Raw genomic sequence first — 15,392 nt, 5'->3', positions numbered from 1 at the left:
GGGCTCTGGGAGAGAGGGGAGGGGATAAGAACTGAGACCGCGGGGGTGGGAAAGGCTCTTGGTGGCAACGGCCCTAGGAGACTATAAGGGGGCGTTTAGCCCGAGTTGGGGGGGAGTAAAAGGTAAGGGGGGAGGGGAACTGGGAGTTGCAGTGGGGTGGCGGGGGCAGGCGGGAGGGTGGAACGATCGACTGCCTGGCTAGTGTGGGCACGGGGCCAGGGCGGGGAACGCCTCGCCCCACAGGGGGCGCTGTTTGGGGGGGGGGAGTGGTCATTTGGACCAGAGCCAGTGGAAATGCTTGTCGTGTGGTGGGGGCTGTTCATGAGAAATCCAAGTGGATGATGGGGTGTGTCCTAGAACCTATATAAGAAGGAATTCTGGCGAAGACCACCTCTTATGGCTCCTCTTCTACCCCTAATCTACAGCCCACATCCAGTCATCCTCATGGACCCCAGTGATTTCCCCAGTCCGTTTGACCCATTGACCCTGCCAGAGAAGCCCCTGGCTGGAGACCTTCCAGTAGACATGGAATTTGGAGAGGATCTACTGGAATCCCAGACTGTCCCAACTAGAGGATGGGCGCCCCCTGGCCCTTCTCCATCCTCAGGAGCCCTGGACCTGCTTGATACCCCTGCTGGCCTGGAAAAAGACCCTGGAGTCCTGGACGGAGCCACCGAGCTGCTGGGGCTGGGGGGGCTGCTCTATAAAGCCCCCTCTCCCCCAGAGGTGGACCATGGTCCCGAGGGGACCCTTGCATGGGATGCAGGTGATCAGACCCTAGAGCCTGGACCAGGGGGCCAGACCCCTGAGGTGGTACCACCTGAGCCAGGGGCTGGGGCAAATCCCTCTTCACCGGAGGGGCTACTAGAGCCTTTGGCTCCAGATTCGCCGATAACACTGCAATCCCCCCATATTGAAGAGGAGGAGACCACCAACATAGCTACAGGGAAAAGGGGCTCCCCTGGGCAGGAGGAGGAGCTTCCCCAAGGGCAGCCACAAAGCCCAAATGGTCCCCCCAGCCCTTCAGTGGGAGAGACTCTGGGGGATGGAATCAACAGTTCTCAGACCAAACCTGGGGGCCCTAGCCCTCCTGCACACCCTTCCTTGCCAGGTAGGTCACCTAATCAGCTGGAGAATCCAGGCTGGGGAAAGGGTAGGGGTAAGTAGGGGTGGTTGTATGTCTGGGGAAGATGTAGGGGAAGAGGAGGAGGGTGGAGAGATAAGAGTAGGGATATGTATGGAAAAGGAATTGGGAGCTTGGAAGGGAGGGGGTTTGTGATGAAGATTAAGGAAAGTAGGGGTAGGGAAGCAGCTCTGGCTATGGGAGGGGAATGGGGGGGGAGGTTTCAGGGTGTGCATCGGGAAGAGTGGATCTGTTGGGAGAGGTTCCCTTTTTCTTACCCCCAGTGGGCTGTTGGGTCCTCTCTCTCTTTGCAATTTGGAGAGGACACCAGGCTTCTTGGTGCTAAGATCTTTCCAGGTGTTTTGTTCTAGAAGAAAGTGGGGTTTCTGGGTTCAGTGAATGATAACTAGGTTCTGGAGCCACCAACAGCATAGTGATTTTAGGGGAATGGCAGAAATGCAGGGCCTGGAATTATGTCTCTGATAGGGGAGGGACAGCCTGGGCTTGAGAGGCTCTCATTTCCCCCCACTTCTCCCTAGTGGTGTGCCTCTCCCAGGTTGTGACCAGGGTCTTAGGGCTAATATAACCACCTGAGTTCAGGGCAACCTATCCATACATAATGCTTCCTTTTCTCCTTGCTCCTTTTGGGTGTTTGCATTTGTTGTCAGTGAACTGTAAGTTCTCTGATGAAAGACGTATTATCTGTGTTTCCTTAACTCCCAATGATTGGGAAGGCAGATGGGAAGGCTAGAATTTGTTTTAATGGAGAATAGCTGTCCCCCACCCCTTAGAGCAGAGCTTGAGGTAACCCTGAGAGGGGCCCCAAGAAGCCACAGGCACTTGAATTTTCCCTTTCAGTTTTGAGTATGTTCTTCCCCAGGAATGGAGGGGTGGAGGTTGGGTCAGGGAGTGGGTGTTGAGGGCAAGCTCAAGATTTAGGCTGTTTTCCGCTTCCTTTGCAGGAGATGGCCTGACTGGGAAGGCGAGTGAGAAGCCGCCTGAGAGGGTGAGGGGGGGAGGGGATTGGAAGGAGTCTGGTTCCCCCTATAGCTCTGGGAAAGACAGACCCTTCATTTTTCCCTCCCAGATGTTGTTCTGGGGAGGGCGTGTGCAAGGAGAGTTAGGAGGAGGGGGGAGCTCTTGTGTCTCCTGATTCTTAAGGAGAAACTCATTTTCTGCCCTCCTCTCAGGGCTGGGCTGAGGGTCCCTACACTCCCTTCCCCCTCCCATTTCTGTACCACCCCCCCCACACCGTGCACCAGTGCAGCAGGCCCTTTAGCCTGCCCCTGGTGTCAGCTTTCCTCCCCTCCCATGTTTCCAAGGTGCAGAAGAGAAGCGAGCGCGTTAGAAGAGTAGAGCCTCCAAAACCTGAGGTTGTGGATTCCACTGAGAGCAGTGAGTAGGACTGGAGGAAGTGTGACCGAGTGGGATGTGGAGGGCCACAGATCTCCTGGCTCCCATAGTGCTGTGCCCTGCAGAGTGTGAAGTGCCTATCTCTGCTGTGGAATGGCATGGGAACTGGGGGCAGTGGGGGAAATCACAAACAACAGCGGCAAGAATGGAGTTTCTTGTTTCAGCCATGCCATCCCTGTCCTGAATCTTCTCACTCAGAGCCCTCCTGGGCCCTCCCCAGGAGATCACGGAGTAACTATGGGAGAGTGCCGCCAGTGGCTTAAGATGCCAATGTGATACGGGTGGGGGTGCAGAGGCATACCCAGGTGATGGGGTTCATCCGAGGATCTAGTATCCGCTGAGCTGCCCATTGGTCAGAGGACAGCCAGAGAGCTTGGTCAGGTAACCTTTGCTCAACCCCGTTTCCCCACTTCCACAGTTCCAGTGTCAGATGAGGATTCTGATGCCATGGTAGATGACCCGAATGATGAGGACTTTGTGCCATTCCGGCCCCGGCGCTCCCCTCGCATGTCCCTACGCTCAAGCGTGGCCCAAAGGGCCGGGCGCTCTGCCGTCAGCACCAAGATGACCTGTGCGCATTGCCGGACACCGCTGCAGAAGGGGCAGACCGCCTACCAGCGCAAGGGGCTGCCTCAGCTCTTCTGCTCTTCATCCTGTCTCACCACTTTCTCTAAGAAGCCTTCAGGCAAAAAGACCTGTACATTCTGCAAGAAGTATGTGAAGTTCCCTGGATGCAGGGAGGGTAGGGGTCAGGCCAGGAGTCACTGGTGAGCCACAGACTGGGTGAGAAGCTAGCAGAGTGGAACTGGGAGGGGGTCCAAGAGGACTCGGCCCTGTGGTCATCAATCCCCGTGGAGGGGTGGGAGCCTATGAAACAAAGCAAGAGGACGGTATTGGTACTGAGTGAACATTCCAACCTGTTTCCACCTGCAGGGAGATCTGGAACACCAAGGACTCAGTTGTGGCACAGACTGGTTCAGGAGGCTCCTTCCATGAGTTCTGCACGTCCGTCTGTCTCTCCCTCTACGAGGCCCAGCAGCAGCGCCCGATCCCGCAGTCTGGGGATCCTGCCGACGCCACTCGCTGCAGCATATGCCAGAAGACTGGAGAGGTAAGGAAGCTCGATGGCGGCTGATTTGCAGAGCCTGGCTAGCCCTGACCTGCCCCTGCCATCCTGGGGCTGCAGGGGCCAGGCCCTGTGGAAGGGGTGGGGGGAGGGCAGCCATCGTGAGGGAGCGTATTCAAGGATAGAGCTTCTCCAGGATGTATGCAGCCGGCCTTCCTTGCCTCCTGGGACCTCACCATCAAGTCGGCAGCCCGATGTGCAGGTTGGGGGGTCCCTGGGCCCACTGTCTGCTGTGAAGGTGTAGGGTGAGGCGGGGCGGGCCGTCCTTGCTTCAGGGTGGGTGGTGGTGGCCAGGCCTCAGCTCAGGGTGTGTGTGTGTACGGCAGGTCCTGCACGAGGTCAGCAACGGCAGCGTGGTGCACCGGCTCTGCAGCGATTCTTGCTTCTCCAAATTCCGGGCCAACAAGGGACTGAAAACCAACTGTTGTGACCAGTGTGGGGCTTACATCTACACCAAGACCGGGAGCCCTGGCCCTGAGCTCCTCTTCCACGAGGGCCAACAAAAGCGGTTCTGCAACACAACCTGCTTGGGGGCGTACAAGAAGGTGGGGCCGAGGGAGTAGTGCGTTAGAGGGCTGTGGACGGGGGTGCGGTTCCTGGGTGACAAATAAAGGTGCCTGACAGGTCCAGGGTTGGGAGGAATAAAACAAATAAAGGGGGTTTCAATTGTATCTGTTATGTTTTATTTTTGAAGCTGGCTGGTGGATACACAGGTCTTTGTTATATCATCATCTCTCCTTTTTTTGTATGCCTGAAATATCTCATGTTTTAAAAAATTTAACAAATAAAAGTGAAGGGACAAATCCAGCCTCAGCCTCTCCTTCCCCATCCTCACAGAAAAACACACGTGTGTACCCCTGTGTCTGGTGCAAGACCCTGTGTAAGAACTTTGAGATGCTATCACATGTGGATCGTAATGGCAAGACCAGCTTGTTCTGTTCCCTGTGCTGTACCACCTCTTACAAAGTGAAGCAGGCAGGGCTCACTGGTAGGTGCAAAGCCCTCTTCTCTGAGACCCTTGCTGGCCTTCCTTCTACCTCCCGTGCTCCCCTCTTCTAAAGTGACCCCTGCTGCCCAACCTCAGCCCCAACCACATCTTCCCGTGGATTTCCTGTTCATCTCTGCACTGCCTTACACCTTCTGTGTGCTCTCTCTCCTCCTCTCTCTCTCTCTCTCTCTCTTTCTCTCTCTCTCTCTCTCTCTCTCTCTCCCTCTCTCTCTCTCTCTCTCTCTCTCTCTCTCTCCCTTTCTCTCTGTGCCCCAGGCCCTCCCCGACCCTGCAGCTTCTGCCGCCGCAGCCTCTCTGACCCCTGTTACTACAACAAGGTTGATCGCACAGTCTACCAATTCTGCAGCCCCAGCTGCTGGACCAAGTTCCAGGTACTCCAAACCCTGGACCAGGGATGAAACAAGGGTGTGGTGACACAGGGTATGAGAGTTGGGGCAGGTAGGCCCGGGCAGAACCAAGAACGAGTCTGACCCCCCCTCCCCACCACCCCCACACACCTCCCTTACTTGTCTTCCTTCCCTCCAGCGCACAAGCCCTGAGGGGGGTATTCACCTGAGCTGTCACTACTGCCACAGCCTCTTCAGTGGCAAGCCTGAGGTCTTGGACTGGCAGGTAAGATCCCCGTCCCCACTGACCTCCTGCCACACAGAACGGACGTCTGTCCGAAGGGGGTCTTTCCTCCACTTGGCTCTGGCCAGATCCGGATGTCACAACTCTGTCCTCCCTGCCTTGTGCCCCTCATCTCAGGACCAGGTATTCCAGTTCTGCTGCCGTGATTGCTGCGAGGACTTCAAGCGGCTCCGGGGTGTAGTGTCCCAGTGCGAGCATTGTCGGCAGGAAAAACTCCTGCATGAGAAACTTCGGTTCAGTGGGGTAGAGAAGAGCTTCTGCAGCGAAGGTAAGGAGGTGGGGAAAGGCGCGGAAGGGCCTGAACCTCCCAGCTAGAGAGGGTGCCGGGGGAAGGAGGAGGGCTTGCAGTGTGGTGTGGGGTGGTAGTGGGGGTCTTTGGTTTGAGGTGCTATCCTCCTCCCTTCCCCTCCCCTCCATCCTTCCATCCATCCAGAGGCATTAAGGCACGAGAAGCTGGTGGAAGTTTTAGGTGGACCCTCTTGGAAAGGTTGGGCCTCCGGACTGTGGCAATCTCTGGGCCTCTGGATCCTCACCTCTTGCCCTCTTCCCAGGCTGCGTGCTGCTGTACAAACAGGACTTCACCAAGAAGCTGGGGCTGTGCTGTATCACTTGTACCTACTGCTCCCAGACATGCCAGCGTGGAGTCACCGAGCAGCTAGATGGCAGCACGTGGGACTTCTGTAGTGAGGACTGTAAGAGCAAGTACCTGCTGTGGTACTGCAAGGTAAGGGGGGCAGGGCATTGGAAAGGGGGAAAAGGTTACCAAGGGGCATGGGCCGTTGCACTGGCCTCAGGGTGTGAGCCAATCTCCAGGGAGGGGGCTCCAGCTGGCCTGGCTTCCAAGGGGAGCAGCATGGTCTCTCCCGGGGCAAAGAGCCTGGCCTGTCTTAGGGAGGCAGGTCTGACCATCTTGTTGACACCCCCCAGGCTGCCCGGTGCCATGCCTGTAAGCGCCAGGGGAAGCTGCTGGAGACCATCCACTGGCGTGGGCAGATCCGTCATTTCTGTAACCAACAGTGTCTGCTGCGCTTCTACAGCCAGCAGAACCAACCCAACTTGGATACCCAGAGTGGGCCAGAGAGCCTCCTGAACAGTGAGTCTTGGGCAGGGGCATGCTCTTAGCACTAGCCTCGCCCCTCCCTCCCTCCTCTCTTACTTTCACTTCATCTTTGTCCAGAGCTCCTGGTACTGTATTCTCTTTCACCTTCTGGACTGTGCTGGTCCTAGGGGGAGCCTTGTTTTAAGGTCTTCAGAGTTCTAGTCTACTCAGACCCTGTTAAGGATGTGTTTTGAGGGGATGGACACCCACCCAGGTGGGATGGGGCATGTGGGGGGCTGTGGTTAGTTTTTAGAGAGATGGAAGTGTCAGCATAAGCCCCACCTTCGGTGAGACCAAAGACTATTGTTTCTAGAATGTCACCTCCGCCCCTCCACTACTTCAGGGGTACCAAACTTCTGAAGGTCATCTGAGTGGAAGGTCTCAAATTGTGGGTCATTGGGGGATCTGTCTTTTGGTTTTCTTGGCATCCAGGAGCCAAGAACCTTCTTGGCCAGTGTTGCTGGGGCCTAGAGAAGACTACACTGGAGGTGGGGGGAGTCGAGGCGGGGATAGTCTAGATCTCGCATTTGCATCTAGCACACCTCTCAGTGGAGCTCTCGTGGAATGAGGATGAGGAGAACGGAGAGCACATTCCTCAGATGAGATCATTCATTTGTTTTGATCTACAGGTCAGACTCCTGAGGTGAAGCCCCAGACGCCATCTCAAACCAAAGTGGAAAACAGCAGTACAGTGAAGACCCCAGAGGAAAATGGGAATCTGGGCAAGGTCGGGGCAGAAGCCAAGGGGGCAGATGGCGTCAGAAGCCGGTATGCTGGTTGGCAGCGCTAATATTCCTTTTTCCCCGCAGATCCCTGCCAAGACCCGGTCAGCTCCTGCTGCTTCCACCCCTCCTCCACCCCCGCCACCCCCAGCAACACCCCGCAAAAACAAAGCAGCCATGTGTAAGCCACTGATGCAGAATCGCGGGGTCTCCTGCAAGGTGGAGATGAAGTCCAAAGGGAGTCAAACGGGTAAGCCAAGGTCTTAGACATCCCAGGCTACATTCTGTAGTCCTAGGCCTCCAGCCCTGTGCTCAGGAGCTGGACAGGAGGGTTCCTGAGGTGCCTGAAGTAATATGCACATGGTTGTCCCAAAATCCTAGAGCTGTCTTTCAACTTCTGGTTCAAGGGCAGTTTTGTGACACTGAGCACGTGTTAGACCTTTCCTTTTTTGCGGGGGAGGGCAGGCAAGCGTCAGGCTCTAGGCCAGATGTGGTCCATCTAGCAGGGGCTCTGAGAAGACCCCTTTCTTGTCAACAGAAGAGTGGAAGCCACAGGTGATCGTGCTGCCCATTCCAGTGCCCATCTTTGTGCCAGTGCCTATGCATCTGTACTGCCAGAAAGTCCCGGTGCCTTTCTCCATGCCCATCCCGGTAAGTTTCCTTGCCCTTCCTGGTGCGGTCTCCTTTACCCTTTCAGGATTGAGACCCATGCTCCCCCCACCCCCCCTTACTCTCACCAGCTGTCCCTCTCATCTGTTGGAGTGGTTGTTGGTGTTCATTTGGGATTTGTGCCTCCAGGTGCCTGTGCCCATGTTCCTGCCCACCACCTTGGAGAGCACAGACAAGATTGTGGAGACCATTGAAGAGCTGAAGGTGAAGATCCCTTCCAACCCCTTGGAGGCCGATATCCTGGCTATGGCAGAAATGATCGCAGAGGCTGAGGAGTTAGACAAGGCCTCATCCGACCTTTGTGGTATGCCATGGACAGTGGTAATGAGGGAGACAGGGTGCTACCGGCCTGGGTCAGCCTAAGGGGGTGGAGTGTGGTGATCTTGGTGCCTTAGCAGGACTGGGGAGTAGTTGGGATTGGCCCCTGAAGGACCCTGAGGGTGCTAGGTAGGGGCTGCAGTGATGAAACCACCTTCCCCACCTCCCAGATCTTGTGAGCAACCAGAGTGCAGAGGGGCTTCTGGAAGACTGTGACCTATTTGGGCCAGCTCGAGATGATGTCCTGGCCATGGCCGTCAAGATGGCCAATGTCTTGGATGAGCCTGGGCAAGACTTGGAGGCGGACTTCCCCAAGAGTAAGTAGGACTTGAAGTGTGTCCACTGGGTGTGGTAGCATTTGTGCCAGGAGACATGGAGTGTCCCTTGTGATCTCAGCATGACCCCAGACAGTGCTCCTTGTGACCCTTGACAGAAGGTTCTCACAGGAACTAGTGCCAGAGATGCTGGCACAGGCTCACTGTTTTGCAGTTGTGTCTTGCTTTTTTTTTTTTTTTTTTTTTTTTTTTTTTTGGTGAGAAACAGAGAGACAGAGCACAAATGAGGGAGGGGCAGAGAGAGAATGAGACACAGAATCCAAAGCAGGCTCCAGGCCCCAAGCTGTCAACACAGAGTCCAATGCGGGGCTCAAACTCACAAATCATGAGATCATGACCTGAGCCAAAGTTGGACGCCAACCAAGCCACCCAGGCGCCCCGTGTCTTGCTTTTTTTTTTAATTGTGACAGAACACATAACATAAAATTTACCATCTTAACCGTGTTTAAGTATTCATTTCGGTGGCATTATGAACATTCCCATCGTTGTGAAATTTTGCGTTTGTGTGCCTCTGAATGTGTTCTTGGTACAGCTTTGCTGCTTTCTACTGAGTACACTGAGGCCATGTAGGAGGCTCATCTCCAGTCAAGCAGCCAAGTGGCAGGGGTAGGGGATGAGGGCCACAGGGTTGAGATCTTTAAAAATTGACTTCTTCCTCCTTTCCTCTCTAACAGATCCTTTGGACATTAACCCCAGCGTAGACTTCCTCTTTGATTGTGGCCTGGTAGGGCCCGAGGATGTGTCTGCTGAACAAGACCTTCCCCGCACCATGAGGAAGGTGAGGGCTGAGGCTGCTAAATCCACAGAGGAAGGAGGTGGCTCAAAGAGTTTGGGGTGGGGGTGGCTCTCATAGCCAAGCTGGCAGCCTCAGTTTGACTTTTCCTGACCTCCGTTCTCTACTGCTGTGAGTACCGAGAGGCAGCCACACTTTCTCTCCTCATGAGGTCCTCGGAGCCATTTCCTGGGCTCTGTGCTGTGGAAGCTTGCTGTGTTCTTCCATTACACCCCTGCTTCCCCGGCGGTCAGCACTACCCTGACTGGCTTCCACAGTGCGCCTGGCCCTGCCTCCGCCACGCTTCTCCTTTCTCTTTCCTTCCAGGGTCAAAAGCGGCTGGTGCTTTCAGAGAGCTGTTCCCGGGACTCCATGAGCAGCCAGCCCAGCTGTACTGGACTCAACTATTCATATGGTGTCAATGCTTGGAAGTGCTGGGTACAGTCAAAATATGCCAATGGAGAAACCAGCAAAGGGGATGAGCTGCGCTTTGGCCGTAAGTATGGGGTGGGGCTGGGGAGGAAGGTACCTGGTGGGCAGGGGAGGGGCCGCTGCCCATTTACCTAAAACACAGGGTACCCCTCCATGTGGGGAGAGGAGGAGGGCCAGGGCTGTGGTTCCGCTGAGGATGTCTAGGGATGATAAGGCCATGATCACCAAAGGGTGTCCTGTGAAGATGGGGAGGAGTTGCAGAATAAGGGGAGAGGCTGTCTAGGTTTCAAGGCTGAGGGCTTTTTTTTTTTCTTTGCAATGGGTGGGTTTGTTCTGGAGGTGGATGCACTAAGGGATGAAGGGATTCATAATGGAGGAGCTAAATGAAATTCTCTAGTGGAGTTCTCTTAATCCTATCCATCTCCACTGTATCCCTACAGCCAAACCTATGCGTATCAAAGAGGATATTCTGGCCTGCTCAGCTGCTGAACTTAACTACGGTCTGGCCCAGTTTGTGAGAGAAATCACTCGACCCAACGGCGAACGATACGAACCTGACAGTATCTACTATCTGTGTCTCGGCATCCAGCAGGTACCCTCTCAACATAGCAGGCAGGGTCCCACCGGAAATGAGTCTGTCCCAGCCCCTGTTCCTCACCCTGCCTCCTACCCTGAGCAGGTCCCCTTGGCAATTCTCTAGACCCATTCTAGGAAGGGGAGGATGGGTAGAGCTGAGCTCGTTGGGTGGCGGGGTGCTGTGTAGTTCCCCCTGCGAGAGATCGGCCGTGCATCATCTGACGAGGGAGGCTGGGCTTGGGAAGAAGCAGCTTCGACACAGCTCCCCGAAACTTCCTCCTCTTCCAACAGGGCCCAAGTACCTCAGGATGCGGGGGTATCCCTGGGGAAAAGCACTCTGGGTCACCCAATCAAGCAAGGCTTTCCCATTGCCTCCTCATTATCGAGGTTGCCATGCTCGGGGCCTCTGGCATCACGTCTTTCCTCCAGAACCTAGAGTCTAGCTTCCCGTGCGTCTGTTTTTCTTTCTTCAGTACTTGCTGGAAAACAACCGAATGGTGAACATTTTCACAGACCTTTACTACCTGACTTTCGTTCAAGAACTCAACAAGTCTCTGAGTACCTGGCAGCCCACGCTCCTCCCCAACAGTAAGGGACAGGGACCTTGCAACCCCTCTGCCCTCCTCTTCATACTTTTAGTACGCTGTTCCAAGAGTCCTGGGCCGTTCAGTCTGCCACTTTCTACAAAGGCTCTGAGGGCAGGACTTATGTCCCTGGGGGGGCCTCAGCATTCAGAGCTGGAGAGGCCGGAGTCCCCATCCTTGAACACGACCTAGGTCTGGGTCTGAAAAAGGTGGCCTGGTTTTGGTGGTGACTGAAGAAAGAAGAGAAGGTGCTGTGGGACCCCTCGGGGTTTACATCTCCCTGCCTATAACTCAAGAGTGGTGGGAGAAGCTCCAAGTGCAGGTGGAAACTGTTACAAAAGCCCAGTACACTGTCTACTCATGTTCCCTGTGTAGTGGTTACTTGCCGGACAGGGATGGGGTGGGAGATGCTCGTGAGCAGAACTGGAAGTGGCTGGTCGGGGGTGGTCGATCACTCCTGACTGATGTCTCCTTGACCATTGCAGATACGGTATTCTCCCGTGTGGAGGAAGAGCACCTGTGGGAGTGTAAGCAGCTCGGGGTCTACTCACCCTTTGTCCTCCTCAACACCCTCATGTTCTTCAACACTAAGTTCTTTGGGCTACAGACAGCCGAGGAACACATGCAGCTCTCCTTCACCAATGTGGTGCGGCAGTCCCGCAAGTGTACTACCCCTCGGGGCACCACCAAGGTGGTGAGCATCCGCTACTATGCCCCAGTCCGCCAGAGGAAAGGGCGAGGTACGAGGCTGCCCCCGCCCCCCTTTCTCTTTCCCCTCCATGCTGCTTCTCCTAGGCCCCTCCGTGACTGCCGGCCTGGTCCTCTTGCTTTCCCTGCCCCTTCTGTTCCTGTGTTTGCTGAGAAGGCAAAAACAGGCAGTCTTGTAGTCTGCTGGGCAGTGGCTCTTGCAGAAATGGAAGGTCACTCAGCTGCTTGTTTCCTGTGTTCCTCCTTTCTTTTTTTCTTTTTCTTCTTTTCTTTTCTTTTCTTTCTTTCTTTTTTAAGAAACATTTCTTTTTGAACTGTTTTTTTGAAGTTTGTTTATTTTTGAGAGAGAGACAGTGTGAGTGGGAGAGGGGCATAGCGAGAAAAAGAGAGAATCCCAAGCAGGTTCGTGCTGTCAGCGAAGAGCCTGATGTGGGGTTCGAACTCATGAACCGTGAGATCATGAGTTGAGCTGAAACCGAGAGTCAAGCGCTTAATCTACTGACCCACCCAGGTGCCCTTCTTCTTTTTTTTTTTAAGCTTAGTCTTTTTTTTTTTTTTTGAGATGATTTACTTTTGAGAGAGAGAGTGAGCAGTTGAGGGGTGGCTCTGGGCTGACAGCAGAGAGTCCAACCTGGGGCTCGAATTCACAAATTGCGAGATCATGAGCTGAGCTGAAGTCGGATACTTGACCAGCTGAGCCACCCAGGTGCCCCATAACTTTCCTCCTTTTAAGTCAGTGTACTTTCTTGGGGTAGATGGTAGACAAGTAGGAAGCTGCTGGGTATGTTTGGCAGTGGGGGAGAGTTGACAGGGTGAATATGAGGCTTTCCCTGGTTCTGTGCTGCTGGGCGTGAAAGAAACGGCACCTTGGATTCCATTCTGGCCCCAGAGTCCCATGCCGTCTGAGCGCAGTTCCCAGAGTCTCTTCTCCGCACCTGAGCCTCTACCTGGGCTGAGGTACTGGGGGCTGGGGCTATTGCTGTTTCCGTGTCCCAGAAGGCGAGCCCAACCTTGCCACGGGGTCATTTTTGTCAGTATGTGTTCAGAGCTTCTGAGATGGCCTCTTCAGGAAATCAGTTTTGGGAGATTATAAAGGGAGACCTTGGCAGTGAGAACCAGGGAGGCCTTCAGAACAACACCCCCCAATCCCACCACAGGACCTGTTTGCTTGATGTGGGGAGACTGACTGACTCTTCCTCTGCCTTTAATTTCTCTGTGAGACTGTGTTTGGTGTCCTGAGGCATTCCCCCTGTGCCCTGGACTGTGCTCTTGGAGGTGGTTCCTTGAGACTGTGCTTGTAATGACTCTGGGTCATTTGCCTTGTCTGCAGATACGGGCCCTGGGAAACGGAAGAGAGAAGAAGAAGCCCCTATCTTAGAGCAGCGTGAGAACCGCATGAATCCCCTCCGCTGCCCTGTCAAGTTCTACGAATTCTATCTCTCAAAATGGTGAGTTGGAGGCTTTGCAGGCATGGCGTTAGCATGGGGACCCAGGGGATCTGCGTTGCCCTGGTAATTGATCTCTGACCTCCCGCCCCTTCCCCCACCTGCCTCCCCACCACCGTAGTCCCGAAAGCCTGCGGACGCGCAACGATGTGTTTTACCTGCAACCCGAGCGGTCCTGCATCGCCGAGTCACCTCTCTGGTACTCTGTGATCCCCATGGACCGCAGCATGTTGGAGAGTATGCTCAATCGCATTCTGGCCGTGCGGGAGATTTACGAGGAGCTGGGTCGTCCTGGGGATGAAGACCTGGACTGAGCCTGCGTGTTCTCCGTGTCCGTCTTTCACACCAACATCTGGCTCAGGGCCATGTCCCACAGGGGCGACTGGCCCAGGAACCAATGCTACTCATCCTGAGGGGCCCTGCCTGCTCTTCTCTACTCATCCATTCCTTGCCTTCCCTAGGAACCCCTGGCTCTTACCTTCTTTTGCACCCCTTGACAACCACAGGGCCCCAGTCCTCTGCACCCAGGGGCTGGTCTCCCAGACATGGGCAAAACCCAGCTCAGCCGTTTTCTTTATGCTTCAGAGTGAACCCCTTCTCCTAGGGGCTCGACTCTGGATGGAGTGTTGAGAGCTTTGGTGATCCTGTTGGCTTTGAGTTTCCCAACCGTCCCATGTAGGTAAAGCTCCCTGTTCCTAGGTTTGGCCAAGGGAAGAACCCAGCTGCCTTCTCTGCCCTGTGCCCATCCCCTCCTCTGCTCTTCCCCGGGACCACACTGGAGGATCTCGTATGAAAGAAAGTGTGGCAGCAAGGAGGGAACCATTTACCTAACCCACGGGGCTTCGACACTCTTCTCCTCCCATGAGACAACTAGTTTTTGGAAACCCCGAGCTGCCTCACTCTCCTCCCCACCCCTGCAAGCACCAGCCCTTGGTGCCTCCATTTAAAAAACTTCCAAATGCTTTCTTTCCCTCAAAGGCAGAAGATGACTCTAAGTGTGGGCACCCGACTCCTGTTCCCTTGGTTTATGTGTTTGTTGCTCTCTGCCGTCTTAGTTGGCATGAGCCATGACGTCAACATGCTTAGTCCCCTTCTGTAACTGCCTCCCTTTAGTTCAATGGACAGAGTTTCCTAAGGCAAAAACTACCTTCTGACTTGGATTGGGGCTGGGTTTCCCCACTCGTGTTGTCACCCCTTCGTAAGAGCCAGGCTTGTGGGGGCCTTGGGTCATGCAGGATGGGATGTGTGGTCAAAGGATAGGTGAGGAGCCATGGACATGGGTCCTGCACCCACTGCCTGCATCTGTCTTCCCCATCTTGCCTTCATAGTTCCAGAAAACTATTAGTGTCCAGCAAAGGGGGTACCCAGTTCTTTCCCTGTTGCTTTGCTGTTCCCCAGCCTCCTTTTTTGTGTTTTTATAACTGTCACCAGTTTAGCCACTGTTTAAATTGTATATATTGTTCTGAGACGCCTGGCCTGTCCCTTCAGTGAGCCATGCCCACCCTTGTGTTGTAGTGAGAAGCTGTCGTCACGACTAACCTTCTGTCTCTGGAATTGTTTCAAATAAAGAGTTAAAATTGTCTTTTGTCTTCTCTGGGGGAGGGAGAGCGGTGTCGGGAGGGGTGGCAACTGTAGTGGACCAATGCTGGACCACTTCAGACTCTCAAGGGAGTAAAAAAGTGAGGTGTCTCACCTCAGTTAAAGAATCATTTTTTACCTGCCTCTCTGAATGAATCTACTAGGAAATACGGTCTTTTTTTTTCTTTCATTCTTTTAAAAGTTTATTTCTTTTGAGAGAAACAGAGACAGCACAAGTAGGGGAGGGGCAGAGAGAGAGAGAGGAGAGAGAATCCCAAGCAGGTGCAGAGCTGACGCAGGGTTCAAAGTCACAAACTGTGAGATCACAACCTGAGCCGAAACCAAGAATCAGGACACCCAAGCAAAGGAACCACCCAGCCATCCCGCGGTCCTTTTTTTTTTTTTAACAGTAAATGATTTTTATTTTTTCACATAGTTTATTGTCAAGTTGGTTTCCATATAGCACCCAGTGCTCTTCCCCACAAGTGCCCTCCTCCATGACCATCACCCCCTCCCCCCTCCCCCTCCCCCTTCAACCCTCAGTTTGTTTTCAGTATTCAATAGTCTCATGATTTTGCCTCTCTCCCATGGTTCTTTTTAATATTAACAAGTTTCCAAATACTTAGAGGGGGAAAAATCAATTCCACAGCTATCCATTGAGGATCTACTATGTGAAGGACCTAAGAGTCCATGCTTCAGAGAAGACAAAGATTCGTAAGACCAAGGTCCTGTCCCTAGCAGGCTCCCAGGCTATGGGGAGACAGACCATGGCACAGTTAGTTGTGAGACAGGCAGAATGAAATATCCAGTGCTGTGGGAGATCACAGGGATAAAGAACTCATTCTGAGTGTAT

At 54.2% G+C, this 15,392-nt stretch overlaps 1 protein-coding gene across 6 annotated transcripts in view; it reads left to right on the top strand.

The window, feature by feature from the left end:
• Positions 1–14,542, top strand: part of ZMYM3 (zinc finger MYM-type containing 3) — a 16,011-nt gene extending 1,469 nt beyond the window's left edge. For 3 of the 6 annotated variants that reach the window (XM_029931084.1, XM_029931083.1, XM_029931082.1), the window contains exons 2-25: positions 426–1,111; positions 2,086–2,129; positions 2,446–2,518; positions 2,955–3,249; positions 3,470–3,647; positions 3,989–4,207; positions 4,500–4,650; positions 4,927–5,042; positions 5,197–5,283; positions 5,419–5,569; positions 5,853–6,025; positions 6,229–6,394; positions 7,030–7,127; positions 7,210–7,372; positions 7,661–7,773; positions 7,921–8,095; positions 8,280–8,426; positions 9,119–9,222; positions 9,544–9,712; positions 10,089–10,240; positions 10,698–10,812; positions 11,294–11,548; positions 12,847–12,964; positions 13,083–14,542. In XM_029931084.1, coding sequence (XP_029786944.1) covers positions 445–1,111; positions 2,086–2,129; positions 2,446–2,518; positions 2,955–3,249; positions 3,470–3,647; positions 3,989–4,207; positions 4,500–4,650; positions 4,927–5,042; positions 5,197–5,283; positions 5,419–5,569; positions 5,853–6,025; positions 6,229–6,394; positions 7,030–7,127; positions 7,210–7,372; positions 7,661–7,773; positions 7,921–8,095; positions 8,280–8,426; positions 9,119–9,222; positions 9,544–9,712; positions 10,089–10,240; positions 10,698–10,812; positions 11,294–11,548; positions 12,847–12,964; positions 13,083–13,275 — 4,122 coding nt within the window. In that variant the 5' untranslated portion in view covers positions 426–444 and the 3' untranslated portion in view covers positions 13,276–14,542. The remainder of the gene's footprint in view (positions 1–425; positions 1,112–2,085; positions 2,130–2,445; positions 2,519–2,954; positions 3,250–3,469; positions 3,648–3,988; positions 4,208–4,499; positions 4,651–4,926; positions 5,043–5,196; positions 5,284–5,418; positions 5,570–5,852; positions 6,026–6,228; positions 6,395–7,029; positions 7,128–7,209; positions 7,373–7,660; positions 7,774–7,920; positions 8,096–8,279; positions 8,427–9,118; positions 9,223–9,543; positions 9,713–10,088; positions 10,241–10,697; positions 10,813–11,293; positions 11,549–12,846; positions 12,965–13,082) is intronic. The other 3 variants (XM_029931087.1, XM_029931086.1, XM_029931085.1) reach the window with 3 other exon arrangements.
• The last annotated feature ends 850 nt before the right edge of the window (positions 14,543–15,392 follow it).

This window comes from Suricata suricatta, chromosome X (assembly GCF_006229205.1).
Source record: "Suricata suricatta isolate VVHF042 chromosome X, meerkat_22Aug2017_6uvM2_HiC, whole genome shotgun sequence".
Lineage (NCBI taxonomy): Eukaryota > Metazoa > Chordata > Mammalia > Carnivora > Herpestidae > Suricata > Suricata suricatta.
This window is presented reverse-complemented; position numbering and strand designations above follow the sequence as displayed.